Source organism: Ictidomys tridecemlineatus, chromosome X (genome assembly GCF_052094955.1).
Source record: "Ictidomys tridecemlineatus isolate mIctTri1 chromosome X, mIctTri1.hap1, whole genome shotgun sequence".
NCBI lineage: Eukaryota > Metazoa > Chordata > Mammalia > Rodentia > Sciuridae > Ictidomys > Ictidomys tridecemlineatus.
In genome coordinates, this window is record NC_135493.1 from 17,610,030 (window position 1) to 17,630,731 (window position 20,702).

General features: G+C 34.1%; 1 protein-coding gene across 3 annotated transcripts in view; it reads right to left on the minus strand.

Annotated features, from left to right (window-relative positions):
* Positions 1–20,702, minus strand: part of Phf6 (PHD finger protein 6) — a 51,352-nt gene that overhangs the window by 10,187 nt on the left and 20,463 nt on the right. For 2 of the 3 annotated variants that reach the window (XM_013363971.4, XM_005337681.5), the window contains exons 6-9: positions 6,519–6,688; positions 6,218–6,361; positions 5,050–5,154; positions 1,533–1,666 (exon numbers count right to left, since the gene is read on the minus strand). In XM_013363971.4, the coding sequence (XP_013219425.1) occupies positions 1,533–1,666; positions 5,050–5,154; positions 6,218–6,361; positions 6,519–6,688 (553 nt within the window). The remainder of the gene's footprint in view (positions 1–1,532; positions 1,667–5,049; positions 5,155–6,217; positions 6,362–6,518; positions 6,689–20,702) is intronic. The other variant, XM_005337682.4, reaches the window with a different exon arrangement.

Here is a 20,702-nt window from a genome sequence, read left to right on the forward strand (position 1 = left end):
AAAAAAAAAAAAAAACCCTGGGGATGTAGCTCATTGGTTACGTACGCCCCGGGGTTTAATACCTAATACCAAAAAAAAATCATAAATTCATATTGAATGTTATAAAATGTCTTTTCACCATCTATTGGGAAGGTATAGGATTTTTTTTACCCTTAGTTATAATAGATCACATTAACATATGTCCTAATTTTGAACATCTTTTAAATTTGTAGATAGAGCTGCACTCAATTTACTAATATTTTATTTATATTTTTGTATATATATATTTATAAAAGTAAGATTGGTCTCCAGTTTGTTCTTTTAATGTATCTTTGTTAGGTCAGGTCTGGTATCACAGTTAAGCATGCTTTATAGAATGAGCCAAGAAATTTCCCATCTCTTGTTATGTGTTAGTTCTTTTCAAATAACATTGATATTATCTGTTTCTTAAAGGCTTGATGGAACTCCTTTGAAAATATTTATGCCCTAACAAAATTTGGTCAATTTTATAATATGGCATCAGCAACTTATGAAGGCAACCCAAATGATCTGATGACTGCTTGAGTAAACTGCTTTTTACACATAGTACCAGACCCTGAAGTTATTGGTTTACAGCATATTAGGCATGTGAGAATACAGAAGTGCTTTACAACTCTCAAAGGCAAATTAAATTTCAGGTATCCCTATCAAATTATTCTACATTTGATTAAATAAATGAAATCATTATAGATGCCACTAGCCCACAGTGGAAGATTCATTAAAAAAGTAAGTGATATTGCAGTCCCAAATCTCCAAATCCTACTTTTCTTCCCTTGCTATGCTGGGGAGTGAACTCAGGGTCTTATACATGCTATTTCACTGAACTACACCCCAATACCATATTCATTCATCATTTTTCCAAGACAATCTTTTGACTTCTATCTTCAACTATATCCTAGTCAAAGTTACCAACAATTATCACCTGGATCATCGGCCATAGCCTTCTAACTTATCTCCCCATCTCTCCTTGGCTCCTTTCCCACCCGAAAGTCTTGCACACTTGCTTTTCTCTCTGCCTAGAATGCCTCCCCATCTTCACCTTTATCCTTCTTATCTCAGCTCAAGTGCTGATTCCTTCAGAAAATTCTTAAACATTCCCTACTACAGACTATGTTAGCTCTCCTGTCATATGTTCTCATAGCACTTTGTAACTTTAGAGTGCTTATTAGTTTGTAATTGTGTATTTATTGTCTGGTCATGTAAAAATAGGGTGCTCCCAATTATCTGACTGTATCCTTTAAAAGGATGCAGTCTGTGTCTGTCTTGATTACTATTGTGTACCCAGCTCCTAGCACAATGCTTGCCACAGAGTAAGCATAATACTGGATGAATGAATGAATGCTAATTCAGGGATATATAGTCACAGGAAAAGCCAATCGAAATTCTGATTCCCTATATAATAGGCTCAGTATTCTATATTTGACTAAATGCCACCAAAGAGGTAACTGGTAACCTACTTAAGTGCAGTTACTTACTGACATGTTTAGGAAAATGGACAAATGTTGCTTTCTTACTTGTAAATTCCTCGTGACATATTTTCAATGTATTTAGCTTTGTCTTGTACTCCACAGTGGTAATGGTAGGTCTTAACACAGGCTTTTATTTCACATCCAATAGTAGCACCGGGCTGACTACAAAGTGTACATTTCTGTTTAAAAGAAAGAGAAAGAATGATCGTAAGCAGAATTCCAAAGTTTAGGCAATCTTATTTATTCTATTTTAGTCATATTTCAGCCAACTATTCCAGTTTATAAAGAAAACAGCAGCAATATTCTATCAAAAGAGAGTACACTGTACTTATAATGCATAATTAAAATAATGTTACAGCCAGGTGCAATGGTGCACACTTCTAGTCTCTGCTATGCAGGAGGCTGAGGTGGGAGGATCACTTGAGCCCCAGGAGACCCTGTCTCAAACAAACAAACAAACAAAAAGAATAATATGTGGCAACTTAAACCTTCTAATTAAGTCATACCCTGATGTTTACGTTATTTAACAATTAAAAACTTCCAGCTTGTCAGAAAAACTATACCAACTATGGGAGAACTGACACCTCCCATGTGTCTTATGACAATCCTTGATACCAAACACAAAAAGATGATGTATTTCAGTGGTCTGACTTCTTTTCCTCCTTGAGATCAGATCCTTTCCTATTTTAATTGGGGGAAGAATGAGGAAACAGGAAAGCAATCCCTTCAGAGAGAGATCATCACCAAGTAGACAAAAGGGCAGAAATTAAGGGGCTGAAATCTTTTCAAAAACTCCTGACTTTGGCCTTGATCAGCCTCACCTAAAGAATGTTCTGAGATTGAAAGTGCCTGTTGCAAAAAGAATTTCATAGTCAAATAAGTTTGAGAAACAGTGGGTTAAGCAGATCACTTTATTGCAGAACTTCTCACAGCCTTTTCTTCAGGAAGGGGTATATAGTAGATAGTTTTCAAATTTACTGAACTCTAGATGCCTTTTTACTTTCAGAGCAGTAAGGAGGTATCATGATGGACTAATTTCCTTTGGAGCACACATGGGAAAATCCTTTAGAATTTACCCTAACCTTCAACAGTACAGAAGAAAACAGCAAGTGAATTGAACGGTTGTCCTATTCACTTATTTGGATTTTTTAATGACACGACATTGCTGCATGATTTTCCCTTATTTCTTTTTAGTACTGTGAGTTCTCTTTATTACTAAACTGAAGAACTGAATCTAAATAGAACAGATAACAACAATCTTCATACCTCAAAAGAAACTCCACAAAGAAAGGGTCAATTCTAATAGAGTAAGACAAAGATGATAATTGTCTGAAACCATTACATGAAAGAATGAAGGGTACCTTCACAGTACAGGGATCAGATTTACCACCTGAAACCAAGAGTCAGTCATTATGACCTATCTGATATGATAGGTAGGATGTGGATGATCTCACCCCCCAAAAAAGATGAAAATTAATCTAATCAAGCTTTGCATGCATCTCCCACCTTAAATGGAAATATGGAGGCTAGAGAGATAAATAGCATCATGAAAAGCAAACACATAAAATAGTAGGACATTCTAAAGGACAATTAATTCATTTTCTTCAAGTCAGTAGCATACAAGAAAAATCCAAAACAACAGAGAGAGGGAGGAGAGGCTGCTGTACATTATGTAAAGGATATGTAAAAACCAAATGTAGAGCTGGGCATGGTGGTGCACACCTGTAATCCCAGTAACTCATAAGGCTGAGGCAGGAGGATAGCAAGTTCAAGGCCAGCCTCCACAACTTAAGTGAGATCCTGCCTCAAAGCAAATAAATAAATAAATACATAAATAAGGGCTGGGGATGTAATGCTCAATGACAGAGCACCCCTGGGTTTATTCCCCAGTATTGCAAAAATAATAACAAAATGAAATGACAAGAACAAAATGTAAAGCATAGATTTCCTTTGAAACCCAATTCACATAAATCAACCTTATAGCCAGTTTGGAGACAGATAGGGAAATATAAGTATGAAGTGAGTATTAAGTAACACCAAGGAATTAGCTGTTATATAGAAGGTGTAACAATATTGTTGTTAGATAAGAAACTGTCCAGTGAAGAGATTTATACTGCACTAGATAGAGGTGAAATGATATGAAATCTGAGTTCTGATTTAAAATACTTCAAGCAACAAGAATTAAAGGCATCGTGAAATGAGTGCCACAAATCCTTGATAAATGATGAATTAAGGTGATGGATGTGTTACTAGTCTTTGTAAATTTGATGTCTGAAAATTTTTCAAAACAAAATATCATCATTAAGTCATTTCTAGAGATAACTGCTGTCTTAAAAGACTTTGTATTTCACTGACATTCCACTTGCATAAGCTTTAAAGGAGTAAGTGATCAATAAAGATGCCAATATTTGTCAAAGTTCCTTATTAGTAATTCAGCGTGTTTAAAAATAGACTAGCCAGGAGTAGTGGCGCACGCCTAAAATACTAGAAGCTCAGGAGGCTGAGGCAGGAAAATCGTGAGTTCAAAAGCCAGCCTCAGCAAATTAGTGAGGCCCTAAAGAAACTTAGTGAGACCTTGTCTGTAAATAAAATATAAAAAAGGGCTGGGGAGGGCTGGGGTTATGGCTCAGTGGTAGAGCGCTCACCTAGCATGTGCAAGGCCCTGGGTTCGATCCTTAGCACCACATTAAAAGTAAATAAATAAAATAGATATCGTGTCCAACTACAATTAAAAAATTTTTTTTTTCTAAAAAGGAGGCTGGGGATGTGGCTCAGTGGTCCTGGGTTCAATCAATAGTACTGTCCTCCGCCCAAAAAAAACCCCTTGAGACTAAAGTACATTTTATAAAGGAAGCTTTAAAGCTACCATAAACATTTTAAGAGACATAACTGTTTATGTATACATTAAACAGAAGCCCTAAAAATCTTTTCCTTTCTTTAAAAAGAAAAGAAAATCTGGGTGTGGTGGCACATGCCTGTAACCCCAGTGGCTCAGGGGGCTGAGACAGGAGGATCACAAGTTCAAAGCCAGCCTCAGCAAAAAGTGAGTCTCTAAGCAACTCAGTGAGACCCTGTCTCAAAATAAAATATAAAAATGGGGCTAGGGATGTGGCTCAGTGATCAAGTGCCCCCTGAGTTCAATCCTTGGTACCAAAAGACAAAAAAGAAAAGAAAAAGTATTAACAACATGGGTAAGGTTTCAATACTATATTCAACTTATGGGATTTTTCATTAAGCAAAATTATACAATATAACAGTTTAAACTTAATAAAGTGGGTTACATTCATATTTTCATTTATTTTATTAAAGAGCACTCAAATACCCTGAAATGTAAACCTAATCCATGTAAATCTTTGAAGAAATGAAGTTACATAGAAAGAGTAAGTTTCAGTAACATCAGCATTTTTTATTATGTTACAAATAAAGTCAAATATATACTGTGCTTTAACATATGAACTGCTTTATATTAAATTTCTTGATGACTGGTAAATTTGAGGTGTGTTCTTAATTTAAAGCAGAGTCAAGAATAATGTTGCATAACACAAATATAAAAATCACAGACCATTCTTTTTCCTCGCTTAATCTCCTGAAGTACAGTTTTAATATCAAAATCTCCAAATTCTGCTCTTGATGTTGTTGTGAGCTGGACTGTGCCAGAAGAAAATAACTAGAGAAGAAAAATGCAAGAATATTACCATTCAGAATCCTTATAACAAAGAGATTAGATAATAATAAATAGGCTGCATTAATTTCCAGTGAAAAGATATTTTTCCATAATAAAATAACAACAAATATTTTTAATATATTCATATATTTGATTAAAATTCAACCCAAAATAAAGACTGAAAAAAATTTAAGATTGCCACCGTGGAGACAAGATTAAATACCCTGCTTCAAACAATGAAGATTTCAAGAATATCACCCTGTTGTCTCAACCTTTTTACATTTCTAGTTTTTTTTCCCCCATGAACCAGTGATGCTTTATTTAGCACTGGAGGGGCACATTTTCTGGGGGAAAACATCCCATTTCCACAGTTTTAAGAAATAGTTTAAGTTGACAAATTTCAGAGATACAGATCAAATCACCCGTTTTTTGTTTGTTTGTTTGTTTGTTTTGTAAAAAAGACATGTGTGGGATCTATTCCACAGGGGTCCAAGGTACATTTATTTGGAAAAAGCTTCCCAGGTAAATCTGATATGCACTTTAGTCAAGAACTTCTGACATAAATAATATAACTTTAAAAGAACTAATCATATAATGGGATGAATAATTCAATACAATTGAACACATTTAGGTGTTCTGTAAGTCAGGCCTGGATCTAAGGATGTAAAGATAAAAATTTGTCCTCACCTTATTCTTATCTTTGAGGCATTGAAAAATTTATTGGGAAAGACAGGCTCATAAATAATAACTGCAATATAGTATATTAAGTAAAACAACAGCAGTATTTATTATAGTGGAGAACGTGTTTATATAAATTCTTACAGTTGTGAAATAATTATGGATTATCTTGCATATAATTATAATTAGCATACTTCAAATTCTAGTAAAACATAAAAGCTATTTTTTAAAAATCTAAAGTTTATTAAGATTTGAGATTATAAGATATTACTATTCATAACTCTAGAACATGAATACTAGAGGTAAATATGCCATGTTTGGTTATTAGCTAAATTATTTTCACAAAAGCTTGGGCTTAAATTAGGCACATAAAAAGAACCTTACTTACCATGCACTTATAATGTGCAGCTGCTTTCTTGGCATTAAATATATGCAGTTTTCCTCTTGCTTCATTTTCTTCCTCTCCTACATGACAAAATCCACATTTAGGCCTGGTGTCACTAGGGCTGCTTCTGTGTGGAGACCTATCTCTCTGCAAATATAAAAGAAAAAAAAAACACTTCAGAAATGCTATCAGTATTTCAAGCTTATTTAACATTTCAAAAATGATAAACCTTAACTACATAAAAAGTTTAAATGAAATATTCATGGTGCAACAAAAAGTAAAAATCCAATAGTTTTTCACTTACATAGGAACTACTTTCCATTTCATCTGTTCCATGGGAAGATGTGGACCTTGTATCTTCTGACAGCCCTTTAAAATTAGTTTTTCTTGGTCTTCCTTTGCGACTTTTCTTTTTACTTTTTGGGGATGAGGGCTCCAGTTCATGTTCATTAAAACTTTCTTCTAAATCAGCTGCTTAAAAATGAACAAAAGCTTTATATGGACCAGTCTTAAAATGAGCATTAGTTTGCAGGTTCTGAGGACACAAACTTTTCCTTAGACTGAAATTGTATTCAAAAATGAGGAGAAATGATTTATAATATATTCAACATAGCAACCTGTTTCAGACAAATTTAACAAAATAAATACAACATATAGTTTTATGATAATCACTATAATCTTATTTATTTCCTTTCAATCTGTATTCTGCAAAAAAATGAGCTACAACCCTAGCCCCAAGTTTTATGATCTTGATTGTATGGCTTTTAAATACTTTTACATCCATTTTAATAAAAGTTCAGTTTCTTAGGTACACTGACTTCATTTCAAGAGCTTATTAGCTAGATGTAACTACTTGCAAAAGTATTACAGAGCACAAATTTGGACTATTTCTGTCACTACAGCAAAGTTCTATTGAACAGCACTGTTCTAGCTTTTCAACCACATGAAAACTGAATGAACAAATTCAGCAAGGAAGTTATCTTCAATTGAACTAACTGATCAAGTAATTAAATGAATATTAAGTACAAAAGAAATTTCTGACTAGGTATGTTGCAAGTTGATTGTGTATACTTTAATGAATTAAACAAAATTTATGTAGAAATTTTAGAACTGCATTTCCCAGCAATTTTAAAAGAATTTCTACCACTAACAGATGTTTCATTCGCTACAATATTTTTCATTCACTACAAATATTTTATTAAGGGCCTTCTTTATATAAAATAATGCATTTAGTGTTCAAGAAAGTATAAGAACTAAATGTTAATTCATTTTAAGATCAAACTATACCCCATCCCAACTGCCACTTTCAAAATAATTTTTCCTTATCATTCTGTCTAAAGAACCTCCTTTCTGATCCCCCAGGCCTGGGTCACTCCTTTCTCTCTTGCCTTGCTATGTTTCAACATCTTTTTCCTCTACCAGATTTAGTATTTGAATTTACTTATTGAAATGTTTGTTATCTATCTCTCCCACTGGAGTGTCAATTCCTTGGACACAGAGGTTTGTTCCTCTTATTCTTTGATGTAGAATGGTTAGTGCTAATGTGTTCAATAAATATGTTATATGAATAAAAAACAAAAAGATCAAACTATGTAAGTTTTAGGTACAGCCTTCTAATTCCTGTACTGAATCTTCCTTTACCATGTTACTGGTTATTATTCTACAGAATATTATTAGTATATTGAGAATAATAATATTCTCAATGAGAGCATATTTGCTCCTACTCTCCAGATGTTGTACAATACTCTAAAGGATTTTTGGCTTTTAGAAATAAAAGCATATTCATTATAATAAATGGGCAATTCAATTATTATACTTATATATATAAAAGCTCAGGGAAAATATAAGTGTTTGCAAGACTGTTCATAAAAATTTACATGAATGCAAATTTATATAACATGATTGGATTAGAAGGAGTCAAGGGGTAGAGGTTCAAGTTATTGGACAGTGTTTAATAGGGAACTAATTCATGCAAATAAATTCCTGTGAAGACAGAAAATTCAACTTAAAATGATTTCTGACCTTAACACTATATCAAATATCATATCAGAGCATATTGCCTATTTAAATATTCAAACTAAACAATTTATACACAGTTCTACTAAAATTACTTACACTTGCCAAAAATTAAAATTCTTAAAATGAAAAATGATAACCAAATGTTCCAATCATTCAAATATATTTGTGTGTATGTATATAAAACATTTCAGTCATGTGCATATATACATATGTATACATACAACATATTCAGTTGTCTGTTATGAAAATGAACATCACTAATACCACAATATTGTATTATTAAACATCTATAAATAAACTAAGAACTGATTCTTTAATCAGGCCAATATGACTAGTTTTTCACATGGCATATTTCTCATAAACATGCAATATTCAGCAAAAAAAAATTTACAGGACTTTCTAAGAGCAATACTACACAAAGGATTCATACACTTAATTACATTAGACTTTCAAATTTCTGGGGAGTAAAAATAAGTGGTAAATTAAAAAGCAAACAATAAACTGGAACGGTGTCTCCTGTATCTGTGACAAAGGATAAGTATCCTTATGACATAATAAGCTCATATATGATTAAGACCCCGATGGAATAATAGATCAAGGAGCTGATGAAAAAATTTACAGAGCATAGAAAGTTAATAAACATACTTTAAAAATAATGTAACTTCTCTAGAATCAAAACACAAATGATACATCATTTTTATCTATCAATATAGCAGACTTCAAAATTATAAAATTATAAGATTACAATGAACCAAAAATGTGTTAGAAATGAAAATATATAAGTCCCTTTTAAATGGAAAGAATAGGTCATGCTTCTAGATGAATGATAAGTATCAACATCAGAAATCAGTTCTTGCTAACTAATTTAATGAAATTCCAATAAAATAGATCTTAAAGTTGATTTCTGGAAAAGTAAATAGGTAAGAACACAGAAGAATATCCTTAAGAAGAGTTGTCTAAAAATATACTATAGGGGCTGGGGATGTGGCTCAAGCGGTAGTGCGCTCGCCTGGCATGCGTGCGGCCCGGGTTCGATCCTTAGCACCACATACAGGCAATGATGTTGTGTCTGCCAAAAAAAACCTAAAAAATAAATATTAAAATTCTCTCTCCCCCCCTCTCTCTTAAAAAATAAAAATAAAAATATACTATAAAGCAACAGCACTTGAAAATACTAGCACGAGAATAGACAGGGGAAGAGAACAGAAAGTTTCAAAACAGGCCAATGTGTATAGGGAGATTTGAGAATATGATAATAATGGTGGTATTTCAGATGGGGGGGATGACATGATAAAAACTGCTTACCCATTTTTTAAAAAAATGAGATTCTTTTCCTCATACAATATGAAAAAGTACAGATGTATTAAAATATAATCATAAAATAAACTATAAATGTAAAGAGAGGAAAATAGAGAATTCTTGTTTATAAATTTTAGATTGGGACACCTTAGTAGCCATAAAGGAAAAGATTGAGAGATGGGACTAAAAATTAGCAACTTTTGTATAGCAAAAGGCACCATAAACTAAATTAAAAGACAAATTGTGCTGAGGGTGTAGCTCAGTGGTATAGAACTTGCCTAGCATACATGAGGCCCTAGGTTCAATCCCAAACATGGGAAAAAAACAAGTAAATTGGTATTCATTTGCTTATAGTGATGGAGAATTAACACTTAGATTATAGAGAGTGCCTTCTATTTTATTCTGTTCTCACATCCACTGAGCTACATCCCCAGACCTTTTTCATTTGAGACAGGGTCCACTAAAATTGCCAAAGCTGGCCTCAAACTTGGAATCCTCCTGCCTCAGCCTTCCTAATTACTGTGATTAGAGGACAGTGCCACTACGCTCAACTATACAATTCAATTTTAAAAAGACAATCCCAAGGGCTGGGGTTGTGGCTCAAAGGTAGAGCGCTTGCCTAGCATGTGTGAGGCAGTGGGTTTGATTCTCAGCACCGTATATAAATAAAATAAAATAAATGAACCATTTACAACTAAAAAAAGAAAAAGTGAAAAAAAAAGACAACCCCAAGAGGAAAATGTACAAAGGACAGAAACAGGCCATTCACAGAAAAAATAATGACTAAAAACTTATGTACAGAAGCCCAACCTTACTAGTGATAACAGAAATGAAAATTAAATGAGATTATCAGGTTAGCAAAAACTAAAGATTGATATTATTCAGCCAAGTATATGGCATTAGACACTGCTGGTGGGAGCATAAACTGAGTATATGGTTTTAAAATCAATGTGACTGTATCTATTTCAATGTTAAAAGCACAACCTTTGACCTGGCCACCCCATTTCTAGGACTATCCCACAGTCACTTATATTAAGTACATAAGTTTATTTGTACAAGGTAGATTGTTACAGCATTATTTGTAATCATGAAAAAGTAGGCAGCCTATTTTATTAACAGACAAATCTACAAATAAAATATGGTTCCACTTATTCTATGGAATATGACTATCAAAAAGAATGAGGTCGGGCCAGGCACAGTGGTGTATGCCTATAATCCCAGCAGCTTGGGAGGCTGAGGCAGAAGGATTGCAAGCTCAAAGCCAGCCTTAGCAATGGTGAGGCACTAAGCAACTCAGTGAGACCCTGTATCAAAATAAAATATAAGAAGAGCTGGAGTTGTGGCTCAGTGGTTAAGCATCCTTGGGTTCAATCCCTAGTACCAAAAAAAAAAAAAAGATGTAGATCTGTATGCTGACAAGTGATAAGGAAGGAGGTCTGTAATATATTACAGAATGAAAAGAGCAGGTTGTATAACATGATATGCATACAGTATAATGCCATTTTATTAAAAATGTGCAATTGCACATATAAGTTTGTATATAAAAATGTCTCTGGGAAAATATATGTACAACAAGCTATCATTACTAGCTACTACTAGAGAATGTGATTTGAGGGTGAGAAGAGAGCTTTTGAAGCTAATTTTAATAGTATTCTTTTTATTATTTAATTTTTTAAACAATAAGCACTGTGCTACTTTTGTAATTACAATAATTTGTAATACCCAATGGGGTAAAGAGGGAGTAAAGTTCACCCATCAATGATGAAAACGTGATCCATCACAAGTTTTCTGTAAAGTGATATAGCAATGTGTATTAGGGACTTTTAAGTTTGTAACCTTTGACCCAGTGATTTCAGTTATAGGACTTTATCTTAAAAATTAATTGAAAATTCACATGAAAATGTGAATTTAAAAGTAGTGAATTTTTCATGGTTGCTACCTACTGCTTCTTTGGTTTTTCTCTTCCCACTTCAAAATTGTTCAACTTTTTAAAAACATTTAAACAATTTTTTTCATTTCATATCACAAAAGATTTACCTGAATACAAGAAGTTAAAATCCTCCTCCTACCTTCAATTCCATCTGCTCTGTACTTCTAGCTGACCCCTTAGTCAGCCTTTCTCCTTCCCTCTCTCCCTCCCTCCCAGGGAGGTAACCATTGTTGGCAGTTCCCTTTCTCAACCTCATAGGTCAAGGGTCTCAGTTTGAACCTTAGATCTGCCATATGAGATGTCCTACAATCGGAGATTTACCTTAAAAGGTTCTTGAATAAACTGCATGAGTTAGTTCTTATAAAGTACTTAGAATAGTACCTGGCACATAAGAAGCTCTTCATAAATGTTAGCTATTATTTTCTCTGAGTATGCAAATGTCTTTCAAAAATATACAACAAATAGCCAGTCACAGTGGCACATGCCTGTAATTCCAGTGACTTGAGAGGCTGAGGCAGGAGGATCACAAGTTGAAAGCCAGCCTCAGCAATTTAGCAAGGCCCTAAGCAACTTAGTGAGACCCTGACTCAAAATAAAATATAAAAAGGGGGTTAGGGATGTGGCTCAGTAGTAAAGTGCCCCTAGGTTCAATTCCCAGTACCCCAAAAAAGATATGCCACAAATGGCATCCCAAACATAGTATTCTGCACCCCCAGTTTCTATTCAACGTAGCTTGATGACCTTTCTTGTCAGTATATGCAAATTTACTTCCTTCATTATAAGAGCAAAGAGTAATCCATTGTATTTAACCAGCTCGCTATTACATGACCTGTAAGTTCTTCTCATTATTTTTGCTATTACATGTGTTGTAATGAACATCTTTCTCCATTTATCTTTGCTCACTTATACAATAACTTTTATTTGTAAAATAAAAATCTATACACACATGCTAGAAATACAATGTTTTGAGTTTTTACTATGCCAGATGTGCTATGCAGTTTACAAGCATTATATAAGGTTCATGAGAGCCTCACAATCCTATAAAGTTGTATCAGTCATCTTCCATGCTCCCATTTTACAGATAAGAAAGTTCAGAAAGATCAAATATTTTGGGCCAAGGACAAAAAGCCAGAGTGGGACAGATATATGTCAATGAGTAACTACAGATATACCTTTAAAATGGTAAAACTCATCAAAGAAATACACACTTCATCATGCTCCTGAAGTTAGAAAAAGAACTGTTTATGTATGAACAGAATCTCTCCGGAAGGATACTGGAGAAACTGGAAGTACTGTTTGCCTTTAGCAAAAGAATTTGGAAAGTGAGTTATAAGAGCCAGAAACAGCAGAAGCCTCCTTGAAGTATATGGTCTTCTGTACAGGTGATCTTTGTACAACATTGATGTACCTATTCAAACAAATGAATATGACACAGCAGTGATTTCTAAAAATTCAAGTTGATAACGTAGGTGACAAAATAAGATTATCTTCCCTCCTGTGCCACCCAACATTCCCAGCCTCTTATGAACACAACCCTCAAATGTCTATGTGGCTTAAGAATGGCAAGACCCCTCTTGGTTTCCCTTTGGTTTGCCTCTGTTATGGTGCAGAGGAGGGGCCAACTTACCAGGACAACAACTCTCTTTTCTTTTTAGTATTGTAAAGCCTTGATTTCTCTTTTCCTCCTTTTTTAAAAAATATTCTTTTAGTCGCAGATGGACACAAACTTAATTTATTTTTATGTGGTGCTGAGGATTGAACCCAGTACCTCATGCATGTGAGGCAAGTGTGCTACCACTGAACCACAACCCCAGCTCTCTTTTTTCCTTCTTTTAAAAAAAAAATTAAACGTTGATAAACCTTTATTTTATTCATTTATTTATATGTGGTGCTAAGAATTGAACCCAGTGCCTCACACATGCTAGGCAAGCACTCTACCACTGAGCCACAACCCCAGCTCTCTTTTCCTCCTTAATGAGTGTTTCCCTCATCATCCTTCCTGGTTTATGTTCCATTTCTGTCCTCCTCCTAAGTTCTCACATCAGTTAACAGTGTGGAGCAGAAAGGACCCCTGGACACAAAGTCTAACTGCCATTTAATAGGTCTTAACTTGTTTAAGTTACTTACCATTTGAAAAGCAAAGTTTCCTCATATATCAGATGGGACTAAAGCTAATACCTTCCTCACAAGATTGCTTTAAGAAATTACTTGCAAAAACACTTTTTAAACTATAAAGTTCTATTCATTTGTTACATATTACTCTTGTATAATGTGTAGATTACAAGCTTTTTGTCCACAAAAGGATTCTTTTCTAAATTCCCTGAGGTGCAGACACTCAATAAATGTTCACTGGGATTAGAAAAAAAGAACAAGGATAGGCATTAATTAATCACTACCTCTGCTGAGTATATTTATGGAAAGGAAAACAAGTGGTCACTTGCCCTGCCTCTCCAGTGCAACTGTGATATGCATTTACTTTGCATGCTCTGTGTGGCTAGTAAACTCAGCTTTTTGCTTTTTCAGGAAAGATATCAGATAAATTATACATTTTATGCTTTTGCATTAGGTACCTACATATGCATATAAAAAGATGTAAAATATATTATTCTTAATTAAGTATGCTAGAATGAAATACAATGTCTGAGATTTAATTCAACATAATCCAGATGGGAGGTAATGAAACAAGATTGGCCATGATCTGAAGATTACTAAAGCCAGGTGATGGGTACGTGGGAGTTGGTTATGCTGTTCTCTCTACTTTCATGTACTATGAAATATCCTACAATGAAAGTCTGTAATGTGCTAAATCAAAATGAACATATATAATGCCTCACAGTACTTTGCACATGGGTGGTCAATAAATCTGGTGAATACAAAAGAATACGGAGTTAGTTCATTCTACGTGGTGCAAAGATCACAATATGCATATGTTCCTAAAATTTTCCAAATTAAATCAGAAATACAACTTAAATTCCACTGTCTTTCAAGGAAGAACATATGAAAAGGTAAGTGGTAATAAAAGTAGGCAGAGTTTTAAAGGACAATAATGACAACAAAGATACAGAACACAGTTAACTGGCACTATTATGTGCCAGGAACACTACTAAAAGCTTTATATACTCCTATGAGATAGGTGGGGTTTGTTTTTACAGTGCTGGGGATCTAATCCTCATTTTACAGATATAATATCTAAGGCTCTCATTTGAGAAACATCATATAATGTGCCTAGGATCATGTGACTAAGAAGTCACAAAGCTAAAATTCAAATATAAATCCAATTTAAAAGCCCACACTATTGATCAGTATGATACTATCTTCCCAGTACTTCATAAACTTATTCAATGGTACTAAACTTTTTTAATTAGATTTTTTAATAAGTATTTTTAACTGACACATAGTAATCACCCATATTTATGTAGTCCAGTATGACATTTTAATACATGTATTAAAATTTCCTAAGTTTCCATTTAATAAAAGTATTGGACACTAGAAATTACATTGCATTCTCCAGAAAAAGAACAAAGAAAACACTAAGTGAATACTACAGCAAGCAAAGACTTTAAATCTATATAAACTATAACACTCTTACAATATACTTCCACTATAACTATAGTGACCTATTTCCTGAAACATACATGGAATTACAGGATTTAACAGGCAATCTCTGAAATAAAGATTGTAACCTGTCAATCAGGAAATCCACAAGTTCCTGAATAAAATCGAGACCACAGTCTCCAAGGTTAGACACCAAAGATTTCTTTGTGTCTCAGAAAGCATGGGATTTTATGGTCAATGTAATTCTAGCACTTATTACTACTGTATCTTTTAATTTCAGACTTAATGCCTTTCACTTGGATTCCACAAATGTTAGTATTTTACGTTTGTTTTATCATCCAGTCTCTATACATATAAACGTTTTTTTTTAAATTTTTATTATTGGTTGTTCAAAACATTACATAGTTCTTGACATATTTCATACATTTGATTCAAGTGGGTTATGAACTCCCATTTTTACCTCATATACAGATTGCAGAATCACATCGGTTATACATCCACAGGTGTTCTGCTGCCTATCCTCTGCTGCCTATCCTCTACTATCCTATCCTCTACTATCCCCCCTCCCCTCCCCTCCCATCTTTTCTCTCTACCCCATCTACTGTAATTCATTTCTCCCCCTTGTTTTTTTCCCTTTCTCCTCACTTCCTCTTATATGTAATTTTGTATAACAATGAGGGTCTCCTTCCATTTCCATGCAAATTCCCTTCTCTCTCCCTTTCCCTCTCACCTCTCCTCCCTGTTTAATGTTAATCTTCTTCTCATGCTCTTCTTCCCTGCTGTTCTTAGTTGTTCTCCGTATATCAAAGAAGACATTTGGCATTTGTTTTTTAGGGATTGGCTAGCTTCACTTAGCATAATCTGCTCTAATGTCATCCATTTCCCTGCAAATTCCATGATTTTGTCATTTTTTAGTGCAAAGTAATACTCCATTGTGTATAAATGCCATATTTTTTTATCCATTCATCTATTGAAGGGCATCTAGGAACAAATGGGACTTACTCAAACTAATAAGTTTTTTCTCAGCAAGAGAAACAATAAGAGAGGTAAATAGGGAGCCTACATCCTGGGAACAAATATTTACTCCTCACACTTCAGATAGAGCCCTAATATCTAGAGTATACAAAGAACTCAAAAAATTAAACAACAAGAAAACAAATAACCCAAGCAACAAATGGGCCAAGGACCTGAACAGACACTTCTCAGAGGAGGATATACAATCAATCAACAAGTACATGAAAAAATGCTCACCATCTCTAGCAGTCAGAGAAATGCAAATCAAAACCACCGTAAGATAACATCTCACTCCAATAAGATTGGCAGCCATTAAGAAGTCAAACAACAACAAGTGCTGGCGAGGATGTGGGGAAAAGGGTACACTTACTTGTACATTGCTGGTGGGACTGCAAATTAGTGCGGCCTTGGAAAGCTGGGAATGGAACCACCATCTGACCCAGCAGAATACAACATACACTAGTATGGCTGTATGTAAAAAAGTGGATGTGTAACCGATGTGAATCTGCAATATGTATACGGGGTAAAAATGGGAGTTCATAATCCGCTTGAATCAAATGTATGAAATATGATATGTCAAGAGCTTTGTAATGTTTTGAACAATTAATAATAAAAAAATTTTTAAAAAATTCAGGACCTATTCTAGATACCTTTTCCTATCATATCAAAGTTTTACTTTGCTCAAAATAAATTATTAAGTACACAGGAATTAACCTATTTTTAAAAATCTTTATTTATTTATTTATTTTTATGTGGTGCTGAGGATCGAACCCCAGGGCCTTGCACATGCTAAGCTAGTGCTCTACCACTGAGCAACAATCCCAGCCCAAGGCATTAACCTTTTAATGAAAATGATTTTAAATGAACCATTTTCATGTTTATCCATGGTTTCTTGCAGGTGCCCAAATGTTTAGTGATGATAATCTATCCTAATAAAATAAGAGACCAGTAGAAGTAAAAAGTTGGAGCAATTTAGCAATTTGCTGTTATCAATACTAGATATTTTAAAATACTGTCTTAAAATGGTAAAGAATATAGTTATTAACTAGACACACACAGGGAAGAACACTTAAAATGTAGGGGTTTTGTTGCTGTTTGTGATGGTGGTGCTGGGGATGGAACCCAAGGCCTTGTATGTACTAGGCAAGCACGCTACCAGTGAGCTACATCCAATTCCAAGATGTAAGGTTTAATTCTGGCTATTCCTGCCCATTTTTAAAGTATAAATTTTCTATTAAGACTAGAAAGACATGACATTAGTTAAATACAGTACTCAATAACCACAGTAACATGCAAATAAGGAATATTTCCACTGTTAAGGAAAGTTCTACAAGATAGCGTTGTCAAGGCATTCATTCTTTACCCTCTCGTGAAAGCCCTACTTCTTTGAGGTCCATGCCATTCAGCTAAGCCACTGCTTCTCAAATTTTAAAGGGTACAAAATACAATTAGGAATCTAATTAGTATGGAGATTCCTATTTAGTAAATAGAAGTAAGGCTTGAGATTAGGCTTTATTTGGGGGAGAGGGTACCAGGATTTGAACCCAGGGCCACTTAACCACTGAACCACATCCCCAGCTCATTTTTATATTTTATTTTGAAATAGGGTCTCACTAAGTTGCTTAGGGACTCTCTAAATTGCTGAGGTTGGCTGTGAACTTGCAATCTGCTTGTCTCAGCCTCCCAAACTGCTGGTATTACAGGCATGTGCCACAATACCCTGTTTGAGATTAGGCATTTTTAGCAAGTTCCCAGGGAATGTCAATTCTGTTGGTCCACAGACTGATTGCACTCTTTAACAGAAACGAGCTATGCTATTTACTTCCTCTCCTTGTTGCTAATAATTCCCAATCACGTGACCTCAGGCATCAAATTTTCATTAGCACAGTCCACAACCATTTTCTCCATCTCAAATCCTGCTTTAGGTGATTTCAACTGTCCACATGGATAATCCAAGCCACACTAGCCACTCAGTTCCTTGATCTTCAGTGATGTATCCTGTCAATCACTTAATTACCATAGTCACACCCTGATACCTTATAATCATCTAAAATGGTTTTACCTCTGAAACTCCTATATTGTACTTTGTGACCAAAATGCTTGCTTTCAAAAGTATTCTTCAACCCTATCAGGACCTCCTGTCCATTGATTCCTTCCTTTTTTTCCGATTTCTTTTCTCCACTTCTCTCCCTATCTAGCTCAGATTTCTCTCAATAAATATCCTAAATTCCCTCATTCCTTTACTTCCTCATTTGAACCCATTTGACAAAATCCCAAGTCTGAGTCAACCAGCTAACCACTTTCTATACTCAGGACCCTGAATTGTTGGAAGAAAAGTCACATGACCTAACTGTTGGGTACCACTATTTAAATTCATGAATACCAGCCTCAACTATTAAATTTCTCTAAGCAACTTCCTCTCTTGGTAGTCAAAGTTATTCTTTTTTCTCTCTTATTTTAGACTCGTATATCTCTTCCTACATTTCTCCAGAGAAAATAGACCAGATAGGAGCCTCCTATCTTCTTCTTTCCCTCCTGTTAAAATGGAAATGATTTCATATCCCAGGCCAGTTGATTTGCTCGTATGCTGAATTCTCTTTTCTGTATCTTTCATCTCTTCCTCATAAAGGTTCACAATGGTAACCAATTAATTGTGCAATTACTTATTTAAGAACCTTTCTCAAGTAAGATTTTAAGCTTCTGGGGTGCAGAGATCCATCTAGTTTATCACATAACAGGCCTCACACACTGTGGGTGAAATAAGTATCTACCTGGGTATAATTCCAGAGGGAACTTGTACTCAGTTAACTGTCACCATTGATAGGGAACTATTTTTAATCAGAAATGCTTTCTTGCACATTTCAAGTCATTTTACAGGCAGCCTATCTAAGGCCATCACAACTACGAGGTAAATATATAGTTCCTAGGACAGGCATTTTAAAACTCTAGTGATACAGTGATAGCTCAAAACTTCATTCAAGCAGCTAAGGACATTGGGCTACAGATTAAAGAAAAAAATTGCTTCTGTTAACTCACAATCCATTTTTTTCCTGAATAATACTGATGCCATGGGTTTTAAGTATTTAATAGTAAATAATATTTTACTTAAGATGGGAAAATCAAATTGCTATATTATTCTTGAATTTAATATTCCAAAAGAGTGCATATCATATAAAGCTAACATGGCAGATTAATTTACATAGCATTAATCTTATATTAAATATCAGCAGTACTGAGCCACAGATGGCATATGATCAAGAAATTACCACAGGTATTGCTCTAGAGACTAGTGCAGTACAATTCTCAAAAATAGTCCCTGAAATACAATCCTATAACCCCTCTCATAAATCACAATCATAAAGTAGAACATATGTTTCCTTTTAGAACAACTAGAAGTTCTGTTTCTGACAAAGCACTCAATATAAAATAAGTTTGAGGCAGATGAATGTGATAAAGCCAAAAATACAACAAAAATATACTCTGTAATATTTTAAAAATATTAAATTACATTTCAAATTCTACAGTTATGAGTATAAGCACACTTTATATGCCTATGATACAAGAAGTCCTGGTATTCTACAGAAGTATACATTAAATCCCAAATTCAAATCAATTGTATCATGAGTTTGAAATTGTAGTGGTCCTTCCAGTTACATTAAAAGAAATTTTCCTGAAAAATTTAAAATTAGATCTCTCTCACTAATAAGTTTGACAGAGCAAAAAGGTGGTCAAAATTATTCTACGTACTTTATATAGTCTGCAGTGATTTTTCTCTACCACTAGATGGTACTATAAGCTTCAGAAATCTAGAGAATAAAATGGGAGCTGGCTATATTAATCAGGATATATTAATCATCCTTCTTAAATATCTCAAATATCCTGTCCCAGTATGCTCATATATAAGTCATGAGTCTCGATCCTCAGATGTTAACATACATGGCCACTGAAAACTCAAGAGTATTGAATAAATACACTTAAAATCTGAAGTAATAAAAGGGGGGAAGACTTGCTTGTAACTTTTTATTTTTATTTTTTTAAATGGTGCTGGGGATGGAACCCAGGGCCTTGTGCATGCTAAACAAGTACTCTACCACTAACCTACACCCCCAGCACCTACTTGTAACCATTCACAAAAGATTTTTGGATTCAATTCTAGAATTAAGTGAAGAAAAAAAAAAACAGAAGGAAAGAACTATGAAGGGTTTTTTTAAAGTCACACTTTATGGTCTTAAAAGCATTTTGTCCTTATTATTTATCCAGTCTGTTTACCTAAGAGTAATTTTTGCTAGACTACTTTTTAAATTTTTTTTATTTTTAAATTATTATTTTAATTGTACATATTGATTGGGTTCAGTATAACTTGATACATGTACATCATGATCAAATCAGGGAAATTAGCATTTCTATCATATTAAACATTTCTTTAAAAATTTTTTAGATTAACCTATAATATTTGTACATATGGGGTACATCATGATATTTCAACACATGTACAAAAACATGATTGTATTTTTAACCAGAACTTTATAATAGATGTACTAATCTGGAGTTCAGATGTGAAATCAATACTATTTTGTATAATAAAAGTCAAGATCTAAGAGATCAAAAAAGGCCATTTTAATATGGCCCATTTAACATAATTTTAATGTTAACACTAATAGTGAAGTCTCT